This window comes from Synchiropus splendidus, chromosome 14 (assembly GCF_027744825.2).
Source record: "Synchiropus splendidus isolate RoL2022-P1 chromosome 14, RoL_Sspl_1.0, whole genome shotgun sequence".
Taxonomy (NCBI): Eukaryota; Metazoa; Chordata; class Actinopteri; order Syngnathiformes; family Callionymidae; genus Synchiropus; species Synchiropus splendidus.
Window position 1 is genome coordinate 1,275,457 of NC_071347.1, and position 13,580 is coordinate 1,289,036.

The window sequence follows — 13,580 nt, forward strand, 5'->3', positions numbered from 1 at the left end:
GAGGAAACCAGGACCTACTGCACCAGCATAGAGTCTGACAATGTGTTCAAGGATTTCATCTCGATACCTTATGGCAGTCAGAGAACCATCTCCAATGCAGTAGAGGTCTGTGCGTCCTTCCATGGATATGCCTCCCCAGACCATCACTGACCCACCACCAAACCTGCCATGTTGAACGACGTTGCAGGCAGCATAACGTTCTCCTTGTCTTCTCCAGACTCCTTCACGTCTATCGCAGGTGCTCAGTGTGAACCTGCTCTCGTCTGTGAAAAGTACAGGGCACCAGTGGCGGACTTGCCATTTCTGATGTTGCAAATGCCAGTCAAACTCCACGGTGCTGGGCAGTGAGCACAGGGCCCACTACAGGACATCGGGCCCTCAGGCCACCTTCATGAAGTCTGTTCCTGATTGTGTGGGTAGAGACATTCACACCAGTGGCCCTCTGGTGGTCATTCTGTAGGGCACGAGCAGTGCTCAGCCTGTTCCGCCTTGCACAAAGGAGCAGGTATCGGTCCGGCTGATGGCTTGAGGACCGTCTACGGCCCTGTCCTGCTCTCCGAGAATAACCACCAGTCTCCTGAAATCTCCTCCATGTTCTGGAGATTGTGCTGGGAGACACATTAAACCTTCTTGCTGCAGCACGTGTGGATGTGCCATCCTGGAGAAGTTGGACAACCTGTGCAACTTCTGTAGGGTTAAGGAATCGCCTCATACCGCCAGTAGAGATAATTACTCAAGCCAAAACAATAAAAAAAAAAGTGTTCCGTTAATTTTTGTGAGCAGTGTATTTAACCTTCATCATGAAGGCCAGACCAGGGCACAGTGTGGCTATATTTGTCTGGTGCATTGTTTTTTTGTTCATTATGATGCAATTGATGCACAAATTTCTAGTATTTCTTGTCCCTTACAATAAATCAGAATTGAAACTAGAATCATTTTATTTTGAAAAGTATCAGACACATGGAGACTCTTCAAATGGAATGTGGTTTAAATTAAAGAAAACACAACAAGCCAACATTTCCTGTGCATTTTTAAAGTGTAATTTCATAATCACACATAACTTGATTTTTATTTTCAATTTTGTCTCACCCTCCTTTCTTTGGGTTTGATGGCCCCCCTTAACGGTCACACTATGTAACCTGGCCCCTTGGGAAATTTAATTGCCCACCTCTGATGTAGGCTTAGGTTTCTCCCTAGAAACACCAAGCTGTATGGTCTGGCTTTAGAGAACAGTGGAGACAGGAGATTTTGAGCTGTGCAGGTACAGCTGGGACACAAAGATCTTTCTGCGGTTCTAATGTTGTAAGCTGTGATGTCACATTCCAAGCTTTTTAGTCATTTTTCATGAGATCATGAAAGAAGTCACTAAAACTTCTACGTTTGAGTGCTCTCCCTGTGTCTCTGCAAGGAGCGTTTGGCTTTATCATCCAAGTCTCAGGTTCAGCATGCGCGATTATTCTTATGATTCTTCTTATTTATGCACTTCCAAATAATAATTGGTTTTCGAAACATCTCCATCATGCAGCTATCACTGCTGTTGTGACTCAGAACGCTGGATGAGCGCCTGCTTACTAGAGGTTCTGAAGCTGAATACCATGCAGACGACCGAGTCGGTAGCTAACAGTGGCTACTTTTAGCATCCCGCACGCTGTGTAAACAGAGGCTCGAGGTCTCTCGCTGACGGTCCGAGCTGCGCTCACTCTGTGTAGCGGGTTCACTGTGTCTTCTAGAGTACCCTGGCTATTTTCACGGGGATGAGGCGTGGTGCAGCGTTTTGGACAGAAAGAGAGTGGTGAGACAAGTGTTCTTCTAAATAATAATTTCATGGCAATTATGACATCGCCATGAACGGAGGAAGAAATAATCGTAATCCTGAAAAAAATTGATTGATTGTCCAGCGCTAAAAGGGGATGCACCAAATTGAACATTTGTGGCAGAAGCTGACGGCGAATGAAATTTAAAATGCTTGGCTGACCTTTGAGAGTCTGGTTCTATCCCACCTGAAGTCTATCACTGCACCACTTCTCGACTCAATGCAGTTTGCCTACAGAGGTGACAAATCTGTAGATGATGCAGTGAACAAGGCCCTTCAGTTCATTCTGGAGCACCTGGACTCCACAGGAACCTATGCCTTGTGGACTCCTTCTGCTTCCTGGGAACCACAATCACAGATGACCTCAAATGGGAGCTGACCATCAGGTCCCTCATCAAGAAGGCCCAGCAGAGAATGGTCTTGTGCGGCAGCTGCGGACTCTATGACTACCGACGAAGTTCTGCACAGCAATCACAAGAGTCCATCCTCACCTTCTCTATCACAACAGCACCACCTCCAGGGATGAGGTCAGACTGCAGAGTATTGTACGTTCTGCTGAGAAGATGATCGGCTGCAGATTGCCAGGACTCCAGAACAAAGAGACGTGGAGGTCGGATCAGGCGTTCCCAAGCCAGACCAGAGACATAATATCGCCAGCGAGTCCTGGGTCTTCCCCGGGGTCTCCTCCTGGTAGGACATGCGCGGAACACCTCCCCAGGGTGGCGTCCAGGGGGCATCCGGATCAGATGCCCGAGCCACCTCAGCTGGTTCCTCTTGATGTGGAGGAGCAGCGGCTCCACCCCGAGCTCCTCCCGAATGACCGAACTCCTCACCCTATCTCTAAGGGTGGCCTCTAAGGCCGTTCTTCCCAATCACGCCCCTCCAAGTCTTGCTGTCATTGCCTTCGTGGGCGTAGAAGTCTCCCAGTAGAACAATGGAGTCCTGGTTGGGGCACTGTCAAGTACCCCTCCCAGTGACTCTAAGAAGGCCGGGTAGTCTGCAATGCTGTTCGGCCCGTAAACCGTGACCGCTGTGAGACACCTGTTCCCAACCCGAAGGCATGGGGACACGACCTTCTCATTCACCGGGGTAAACCCCAACACGAAGCTGCAGAGCTGGGGGGCTATGCCTACGCCAGCCCGCCGCCTCCCCCAAGGACAACTCCAGAAAAGTAGAGAGACCGACTATATCTAGCCGGTACCTCTCAACCTCCCGCACAAGCTCAGCTCAAGTGACATTCCATGTTCCAAAAGCCAGAGAATGTCCACACGAACCAACGCCCCCAACACCATAGCTCCTAGGATCATTCAAGGTACACAAATTCCCCCACCACGATAAGGTTGCAGTTCCAGGGTTTGTGGTTTATTTATTATTATTATTATTATTATTATTATTACATTACATAATATTCTGGTAATGTAAACAGAAAGTTCTAGATAGTTTAGTTAAACACCCATTGCTACTCTCGCTCTTGCATACAGTGTTGACCTGCACTTTAGGAACACTTTGTCACAGAAACCGAATGTTGCTTCTTTTATAATGTTCGGTGCATCCCTACGATCCAGGCTATCCAAATCAAATGTAAGTCTAAATCTAAGACATCAAATCAAATTGAAAAGCATTCCTTATTAATTTTGGAGACAGATTCCATAACATAAAAACTGCTGCCTTCCCCCTCGTTCATGAACAAGTTTGCTGAGGGAGTGTCAACTCGGGCTGAAACCAATACTCAACAGCAAAAAAATAACTGAAGATTTTTTCTGCCTTACGTCACCCGTGCACATTCCTATTTAAAACTGACAAAGGGATTGTTCAATACTTATTTAATTAGTTTTTCTTTGTGTTTTTTTCTATGTGTTGCAAAATAAAAATATATAAAAATATATATATTGTGTCTAGCCACTATATAATACATATAATATTACTTATCCAATTTCTCAATTAATTGAAAAAATATTCAGTAGAATTCTTGATTGATAAATTATACGATATCTGCAGACCTAGGCTCCACAATTGTCATTGACCATTGTCCCTCTCCTGTCCATCAAAGCAGAAGCTCTGTTGATGTCCGTATCAAAATAAACAACGATTTAAGAAAGCACACCGTAGGATTGTACACATCAGCTCCGTTGGATTGACGACCAAGTGAGGATTTGGCTGCTAGTCACTTTAACTTAAAGCGACAGGAATCTAAAGCTGCTTTCACTCAGTAGGAACCATTTTAGTTGTAGGAAGGATTTGGAGGAACCATTTCTTTGTAACAACCATTCTCCCCTTGTAGTGCGCATTCGAGTGGCCATTAGTGGGAGGACAGAGGGGTGGGGGGCATCGCCACTGCATTAAGGGGTCACTAAGACACACATCCACACACACAACCAATGTATTAAAGTGAACACTGTTAGTTTCCTTGAGTATTAGAATGTGCGTATGTGTGCGTATACTGTATTTTTTTTAGAGATTTACACAGATCCTGCTGTGTTCAATAGGATCTAGTAACATTGTATGAAAAAACACACTGTGACGTTTAATCAGGACAGTAACATGTTCAACGACAAAGACGACAAACACCTGCACGGCCAGAACTAGCCATTTCTGTAAGCAAAGCATGAACGAGAAAATCTTTCAGGAGTGTCATTCTGCTAAATTGGATGTGTCCTTCTGTCGCAGCTCCTCAGTGGGAGGCGTTGAACCACAGGGATTTTCTCTCAGCTTAATGTGGCTTTAAAAGTGCCCAGGTGCAACTTTAGATTAGAGACCGACTGCAAGCCAATGGCAGCTATTCAAAAACAAAAACCTCACTGTAAGATTTTAAAATTCTAGTAGTGACTAAAGTATGCACAAACAGCCATGAAGCAGCCCTTGCTTTGACATCCATTCATCATTTTTACATTAGAATAGTCTTATATAGTGTGTACTCCAGTTTGAGTTTAAAAAAAAAGCAACATTCTCAGCAGGGAGCTGAACTGCACGGCTGACATCATCTTCACTTGAGCGTTGGGTGTCCCATAATAATTCAGGAATCCTAAATCCAGGACAACTGTGCCTTTGTGGCCTAAACTGATACCATCCCATCTAAAATTAGGTACGTGACCCAAAGACAAAGGAGGGAGTGCTGCATTGGGTCAAAAACCAGATAGCTCTGTAATTGGATTCAAAAAAATATGTCAAAAACAAAACTCCAACATGGAAGTTAATTGACCAGAGGTGAGTAGAGTAGCCAAAATTGTAAAAGTGCAAAGTACTTGCAAAAGTGCAAGTAAGTAAAGTGTATTTGCAGAAATAAAGAAAATTCAACATAACACACTGAGGATTTCTTGAGTCTCATCTAAGTGTGTTACAAAGGTTAAGTGTGAAACAGAAAACAGAATAAATGAATGACCAATATGTAAACTGCACCAACAAAGAAAAAACTGAAACATTGTGGCAGCTGAGGAGGTTTTTGCACAATGAGCCAGGTATGGCTCCCATGTAAGCGGGGATTGCCTCTGCAGTAGCAGGCCGAGGTTGTGTAGAGGTTGTGTTGCTGACTGCTCTTAGATTAACGATAACCTGTCGGTCATATACTATTCCTGCAATGTTTCGCTTAACTTTATCAGTTGAAATAGCAAGATTGCCAATAAAGTGTTACCGGGAGCTGAAGCAGCCGCAGCCGGACAGGGCGCCGCCATCTTGGTTTAGCTTATTACGTTGAGAAGAGAAAAACAATAACATTGCCTGAGGCGCAGAAGTGCCTTCCATGGTACTCAGAATATATTTCTTCTAATGCAGCAGCAAGGACGTCAATGGTGTGTGAGCCTTTAACAGGTCTGTAAGCCAATCCAGCAGAGTGCCTTTCCAGTGAAGAGCTACCAGTCCAGTCACAGGTTACACCGAAGTAGCTGGTCTGGAAGGCCAGCAGTCTGTTATGGTAGCAGCACAGTTAATAGCACTCAGCTTTTTGATAATAACGTTTTCCTTGTGTTTTACAGCTTCCTGTATTCTTGTGCAGGGTTATCCTTGTCATTACTGTATGAGGCTGCAAGCTTTCAAACGAAGTCTTGTAGGATGGTGTCTCAACCACAGAAAATCATTGGTTGGCCAGACAGAGAAAATTTAGCATCAGTTTGTCAAGTGTTGCCTGTGTAGCTCGCCCAGGGCAATGAAGGCTGTGACTTTGGCATTTTCATAGGATTATCACTTTGAAGAGGAGGACTTGCACTTTCCGTGGGACTCTTGTAAGTCTACGAACTCAGACAGCTTGTTTGGATGAACCCTCTGCTGAGTAAAAATATATACGTGAAGCTACAGGGAGATCATGCTATCAAAAGAGACATCTCACTATTGGATAGAACATATCAGATTGGATAGAAAACATATGCTATAACACATAAATAAGAAATGAAATTACAACTATATAAGAAGAAAAAGTGACATATAAAAGAAGGAAATTAAATTAAAACTTACCGCTACTGTACATGTTTCCTCAAGTTAGAAGTTGAGTTCTTGAATGCTGAACTCTCCCTTTGTTTAGGCAAACAAAGAAGAAGTTTTAAAAGTGAACCTTGCCTTTAATGTGAGGCCAGGGGTATTCCTCTTCTTCTGTATCAGCATAGTCTGCATTGCTGAGTGACATTTTCAATCCGTTTCATCTGTAAACAACTCTGTCCCGCCATGCGGTGAGGTTGGATATGATCACATGACCGCACGGTTATGTGCGGTTGTGTTGGCAAAACACAGTCACAGTCACACCTAAAACTGTGAAACCTGTGGGAAAAGCAAATACAAAAAAACCCCCAAAATAATCAGAACTGTTTCTCTCTCTGCTCCTTTTTGATCTCTCAGCTCAAGTTGATGATGAAAAAGTTGTCATATATATGTTTGATGTGTTATTGACATAAATACTCATTCAACTATTGCGTGTGGTCCCAGAACGTAACGATAAACAAGGAAACATGTTTGTTGTGATATTTTATTAAGTACTAGTATTGGCAAGTACTCAAATGTCAGTGCTCGTACTAAATAAATGGTATCGGGACATACCTATTTATAAATAGGTCAAATTGGTGAAACCATCAGGAGAGAGGTTAAATTGTGTATGTAGTTGAGGCCTTTGTCATTTAATAGTAGGAGAGAACTTTCTTGGTTGTTTTATTTTCATGGCCAGAAAACTTCCCAAATGTAGTGATCGCAGAGATTGTACTACATATGTTAAAAACAAGAACATCATCTGCAAAGGCAAAGTCTACATCAGCATAAGCAGAGTTTTCAGCTTTTTGTCAATATTTTGTGTAATATGAGATTAGTTACCAGTAACAGTGGCCAACCACTGTAATCAATCGGCTGGTTACTATTGCCATCTCCTTTTAAAGTAACCTTGAAACCGTGTTCATCACGGAGATATTGCTCATTGCCTTGAAAAGCCTCTTGTGAGTCAATTGGAGCCCAAAAATAAAGTAGGAAGCCTCTCCTGCGGGGGGAAACTGCGGGAAATTGACTGAGTACTGGGTACCTGATTCACTGATCAGTTACCCAGTATCAATCACCCAGTCACTACAGGTTTTCTCAGGGGTACCCACAGACTATTATTAGCCCTGTGTGCCCGTAAGTGCAAACTTGAACAAGTGGATCTGGGTAGCTGGACTGGTGCTGCATTTGAGCCCCTATAACGGGGGTCAGGAATCTTTTTGACTGAGAGTGCCATGAGAACTATTTCACGACAGCATATGGTTGTATTTTAGTTCTCATGCTGATGACAATAATTAAAAACGGTGCTACGTTTGCTACATCATCAACCGCTGACTGAATGCTACGTCGGCAGAAACGGCAATGAAGAATATTCAACTGGTTCTAATAAATGTCACACAGTTAATTGTTTATTATTTTTGTTGTTCAATATTTACTTTAAAGACAAGTATGAAATGTGTATTAATACAAGACACAGTCTTAATCTAATACTATTTATATTAAATGAAATTATAGAGGCCATATTAAGAATAGAACAAAAAAGTGAGTGGCCCTGCCCCTCCCTCCTCTATGTTTTTGTAAACAATCCTCCCTAATCCTCATGCTGTATATAAACCGTCTCTGTACTTGTTTCTTTTTCCCTCAGTTCTTGTCAATCTAAAATACTTGTAAACTTCTTCTCCGTGCCTATCTGATTGCTGTTTGGATCCACTGGCCCTTCAAAGTCCTCAGTCCTTTGACGTATCTCGACCCATCCACAATGTCCGTGCCATTTCCTGCCCCCATACATCTGTATCCGTTTGATCTGCAACCTGACGCTGCCATTCTGACACACTGTCACCATGCTATTAATGCATTAATAATCCCCGGAACAACTCCTGTCACCTACACACCAACGTTCCCTACCTTCACCTCTCAGACTCGGCTCATCCAAACGCCTCTTATGAGTAACAACAACGCAAGAGCCCCCCCTATGTGCTGCATCTATCCCTAATAGTTTTTGAAGTAGAAAGTTGAACTTAATTTTGTTAAAGCATTGTTCCGACATGTGCAATCTACTAATCCAGCCAGTGTATGCGCTTTTCGAGAATCGTGAGCGTCTTACTCGCTAGCATACCGGGTCAGAGTAGATAGTCTGCTTCACCTACAGTTGATAATAATTTATGCGTCTCAGGCTTTTTTTTCTTATTAGACTGACTGAATGAATGGAACTGTTGAGCAAACTGTGAGCATGTTTTCAACACATTAGCCAATTGATATTGATATTATATATAAGACAGTCTCTTGCTTAAAATTTTGAGCGTTTACAGTAATTCATTTTCATTCAACATTCATTCATTCATTCAGAATCTAATTGTTGCCCCTGAACCGTCATCAAATTGGGAGGTCCTTGAAGATTCAATATCTTGGAAACAAACAAAACAAAAGCAAAACTTATAACCATCACGGAGAAAAGAAAGAAGTGAGACAGTGCTGTTTTTAAACATAACATACATCCTGTAAAGCTGAATTATGTCTTGAGGGTCCTGCTGTCCATCACTATGCTAACAGCATACTCCCAGGTACAGCGTGCTCCCAGGTGTGATCAAATGTCTTTTTAAAAAGAAGATAACAATGGTGTCAGGATGGGGGATGATGGAGGAAGACAACAAACGCAGATGGAGATTTAAAGGGACCATTTTGGTGAAACTGTGTTGACATTTTCATCATTAGTCAGAATAAAGAGGAAAGTTGAATAATAGCACACATTTTAAGTGAAGGGAATCAGAACCATCGAAAAAACGTACTACTCATTTGAGGGTCAACGATGCATCACATGAGGAAAAATTGTTTAAGTCACAAACTCATATAGTATCTTTTCATTGCACAAATGGTCTTCGAAGTTGTAATGTTACCACAAATAAGATATACTTCCCGCATACAGGCACCCACGTACAGTACACACAAAGGGGTACACTCAAGCACGTCACTGCTGAGTCACTGGACACATCCAGACAGATGGAGGATCAGAGCTCACACTGGTCAAGTTCCGTTCAGCAGACAGATGCTCAAGTTGAAAACCTGAGATTTGCTGCAATGACTCATCATATTGTTGTTCACCATGCACACTACAAGGATTGTACAGCCCATTCGGAACCACTATTTGGTAAACTTCTTCTTTTCGGACCAAAACAGAGCTGCCAAAACTGACATCATCATATGACATCACCAACTGCGCACCATGCCAACCTGACAGGCTGAACTGTCACACAAGCTCTGCTTCTGCGTCCACCACCATGACTTTCAGACAAATCTCCAAGTCTGCTTAACCGTGTGTCACCGTCCAGAGAGTGTGGATAGCCAAAGATCTGTCACCGGCAATTAATCCACTTAATATAGAGACTCACTCCCAGACTGGACCAGACACGCCTCCGCTTGAGCCAAGATAGATTTAAGCGGCGCGATTATTAAATTAACACCGCTTCATAGCCCGAGCACCGTCAAGAAAGAAAGTAACTTGGTCGAGTCTGAGCCTGAACGCGTGAGCTAGAAGCTTCCTGAGACTGAACCAGCAGCAAGAGATGAATCAGCGCTTCAGGAGCAGCCAGGACCCGGCACCTCCCACAAAAACCTCCCACGCGTCAAAACTGTGACACAGATTCACACCTACCGTTGAGCGATTATAACAAGCAGAGATGTGGCTGAGATTTGTCACCAGCGCGGAGGCGAGGAGGATACGTCAAAGTCCGTCTGCAGACTCCGCTGCTGTGCGCATCGAACAGGGAGGGGCGTGTACACGAGCGCCCAGACGCGCTGATACGCCAACACTGCACCACCGGTAACTCATTCACTGCCACATGCCGTGAGGAGTCCGATCATAATAATAATAAGAAGAATTTTACAAATAATTATATATACTGAACTATACAGTTCATATACTGAACACCATCAGCCAAGGCTTTGGACTCACCTTCTCATTTCTTTACCTTCTACGTTGTAGATACACTGAATACAATACATAATGTAGGATAAATTGAAGAACTGTATATGTTTTTTTTCCCACCATTTGCTTTGTTGATAGCACTACAAACCCTTCGCCTTCTTTTGACTGGTACTATATACCGAGTACACTTAAGGTATGGCATGAACATGTGTACAAACCAAGCTAAAAACAGTGGGCCACAATTATAATTACATTAAATGCATTCCGAGTTGTTTTGTACACTGGATGAATATTCTAAGTATACCTCTATCTTATTAAAAAAAAAGTACACTTCTGCTCCTAATTAGCATTTTGGGTTATTTAGCAATACCTATCTAACATAATTACTCACTTCCTACAGATATAGCATTTTTCAGGAAGAACATTCTTCATTACGCAAATTACAGGGTAGCAGCAGCATACAATACAAACACAGACGATAGAGTAAAAACAATAATAAAAAAAGAGAAACAGGCATGAAACAACTTGATAATAAACTGTACAGTGAGTACAACTAATGTTGAGCTTCAAAAGCCAAGTATTTCAGAATGTATATTAAGAATGTATTATGTGATTATAAATGGGTGGTGGGAGCAGGATTTTACTAGTGAAAGATGACAACTTAATTAGGTTTCTTGCTTGGACATAGTTCACCAGCTCAATCCTGAGTTTAATTTTGTAATCTATAATATGCTTCGAATAAAACCTTGTAGAATTGGTTAAGTGCACCTTTACTCTTTTACTTCTATGACATACAAAACTTACCACACTAAAAGTTACATATGAAAGGGAAGAAAAAGGTATATATAAGCAAATGGATTTACACATAATTTGGTAACGGTGATCCCAGGATATAAACATGGCACAATGGCACTTCGGGTGTAGGAGGTCACATTACGGATCTGTCAGTAATGGACAAGCTTCAAACTCACCTTGAAAAGGCAGAACTTCAGCAGCCGCTGTCTTCTTCAATTCGTTTCTCATAGTGCATTACAGTCTAATCCAACTGTAATTAACATCTAGGTAACCTGGGAAAGTTGTCTGCAATAGCCAACAATAGAGAGCTTGCAAAAGGGTATTGTCATGAAAACACAGCACTGAAAATTTAAAGGACAGCGGCTGTCTCCCAAATGACAACTGTGGCTGGACATTAGCAGCTACTCCAGCCAGATTAGAAAATATCTGGCACTAATGACTGAAAAATGTGACTGTTAATACACTTTCATCACAAAACAAAGGAAATCAGAAATTAAAGAGGCATTTCATCTGACACCACAACAATATAATGAAGGAGGGGTGAACTGGGATCCCACACATTCTTCTCAAGATGAAAATTGACAGACTTAGGTTATTTTTCAATGACAAGCCTGAATGATCTGCTCTTCTGTAAATAGACATACTAAGGGCGGTTTCTCACAGCGGATTCTGTCTCACGTGGCAAACGTATATGACCTATATGAATAGCATGCCGCTGTTGTACATTTGTAAGCTATTGTAATATTTATGATTCATTTCATGGTCTAAAGCAAGGGTGCTAAACTGAACCACAAAAGGGCCGCAGCGGGTGCAGGTTTTTGTTCCAGCCCTGAAAGCACAAACAGGTTAACCAATCAGGTGTCAGCTGAAACAAACAGCACCAGACTGACGATCAACTGATGACAGTCTTCAGACACCTGATTGGTGAGTAGCTGTCCTCTTGATTGGTTGGACCAAAAGCCTGCACCCACTGCGGCCCTTTGAGGACCAGCTTGACACCTGTGGTCTAAAGGTTTGGACCCTCGAAACCATGACCAAAATGTCCTCACAAAGCAAAATGTCCTCACAAAGCAAAATGTCCTCACAAGTAGGTGGCACTCACAAGTACTGTTTGGCAACACAGGCCCACACCTACACATACACATGCACTAAGAAAAACAGAGGGCTACACATACTTAGATGAATAAGCATAGATATTCTTTTTTTGCTAAATATACTTAATAAAATACATTAACATACACAAGTAGAACAAGGTAACTCACCTTTTACCTCAGATGAGAAATGGGCAGAGTGACGGGTTATAAATAACTGGAGCTGAAGTTCTAGGTCACAGCGGTTCAGGTCAACATCCCAGGACCGGATCCCTGTAATAGACACAGAAAAAAAGGACTCTACATTGTTGCTGAGAATGATTCATGCATCAACTGCTCAGTGGGAAGCAGTGTGGCCTTGCCCTTATGAAAAAAAAAAAAAGAAAAAACCTTGCTCAGTCTCTCTCACTGCAGCCTCCAAGGCTGTGCTCCAAATCCCACTGAGCACACTACCTCCAACGACCAACACGTCATTCCACAGAATCACAGGATTGGGCGATGAAAATGGAATCTACTGTATCATGAAATTTGACATAATGTGCCTGATAAACAGTGTTTTTGGGTGAAAGAGATACATGTGAGAAGGGAAAAATTACACGGAGGGAAGCTACTGTGGAAGCACAGTGAGACTGTCAAGACTGAGACTGTAACAGACTAAGCAATATGGCTGCACACAGCTCTGTCTCTGTTTGCAAGAGAGCAGAGCTGTTTTTAGGAGGGAAGACACTAGTATTTTCCACTGGTTAGTATCAACGCGGTCCTCGGGGCAACACTAGAATGGCTGTCAGCGTCAGAACCACCCAGGTGTTGTAAGTCTCAACAGTAGTAACAGCTACTTGTTGGAGATGTTCCAAAAGCCAATAATTATTTGGAAGTGGTTAAAGAACAATTGCTCACACTCAAACTAGTGGGAATTATGCATTTATTGTACAATATTAATATTGTTGGAATTGCTTGGGTTACTAATAAAGAAGTTATTTACAGATGGAAGGATGGTGAATGAGGGAGTGTGGCTGAGTGTGCGTGAGAAAGAGAGAAGTTACAGGTGGAGTTCAAAAATGGGAGTGAAGCACAATGGAGGCCTGAGCAGACATTGTAACTCATTAGAGGGTCCTAGGTCATACGGAGGACACTGGAAAGTATCATCTTCTCCATGGAGCTGGTCCTGATAAGAGCCACCTGGGTCAAGCCTTGTGATCGTTGCCATGGTTATGAGGGAGCCAGCGACTGGCACTGGCGTCAACGACTGAGGACCAATCAGGTGAGGACGGAGCCCACGTGGAGAACTTTTGTGTATAAAGGGTCGAGACCTTAGATAGGTTTTTGTCGCTCTTCCGGACTACTGCTATGGCTAAGTCAGCTGCTTATGTATTAGACCTTTCCTACAAAACTGAGACAACAGTGGATAAGGCAAGCAAGTAGTGATTTCGTATGTATTTTTTCATTCTCGATGTCATGTATCCTTACTGCTGGTTACCACTTGCACTTGCACTCAGTCCCAGACAGATACAAGTCA

At 42.7% G+C, this 13,580-nt stretch overlaps 1 protein-coding gene across 3 annotated transcripts in view; it reads right to left on the reverse strand.

Annotated features, from left to right (window-relative positions):
• map1ab (microtubule-associated protein 1Ab) overlaps window positions 1-13,580 on the reverse strand; it is a 55,055-nt gene that overhangs the window by 32,881 nt on the left and 8,594 nt on the right. For 2 of the 3 annotated variants that reach the window (XR_008416538.1, XM_053885563.1), the window contains exon 2: window positions 12,236-12,337. Coding sequence is in view for 2 of the 3 variants with exons in the window: in XM_053885563.1 (XP_053741538.1) it covers window positions 12,236-12,337 (102 nt within the window). In the remaining variant the exon portion in view is untranslated. Of the gene's footprint in view, window positions 1-6,256; window positions 6,983-12,235; window positions 12,338-13,580 lie in introns of those variants that run through there. The other variant, XM_053885565.1, reaches the window with a different exon arrangement.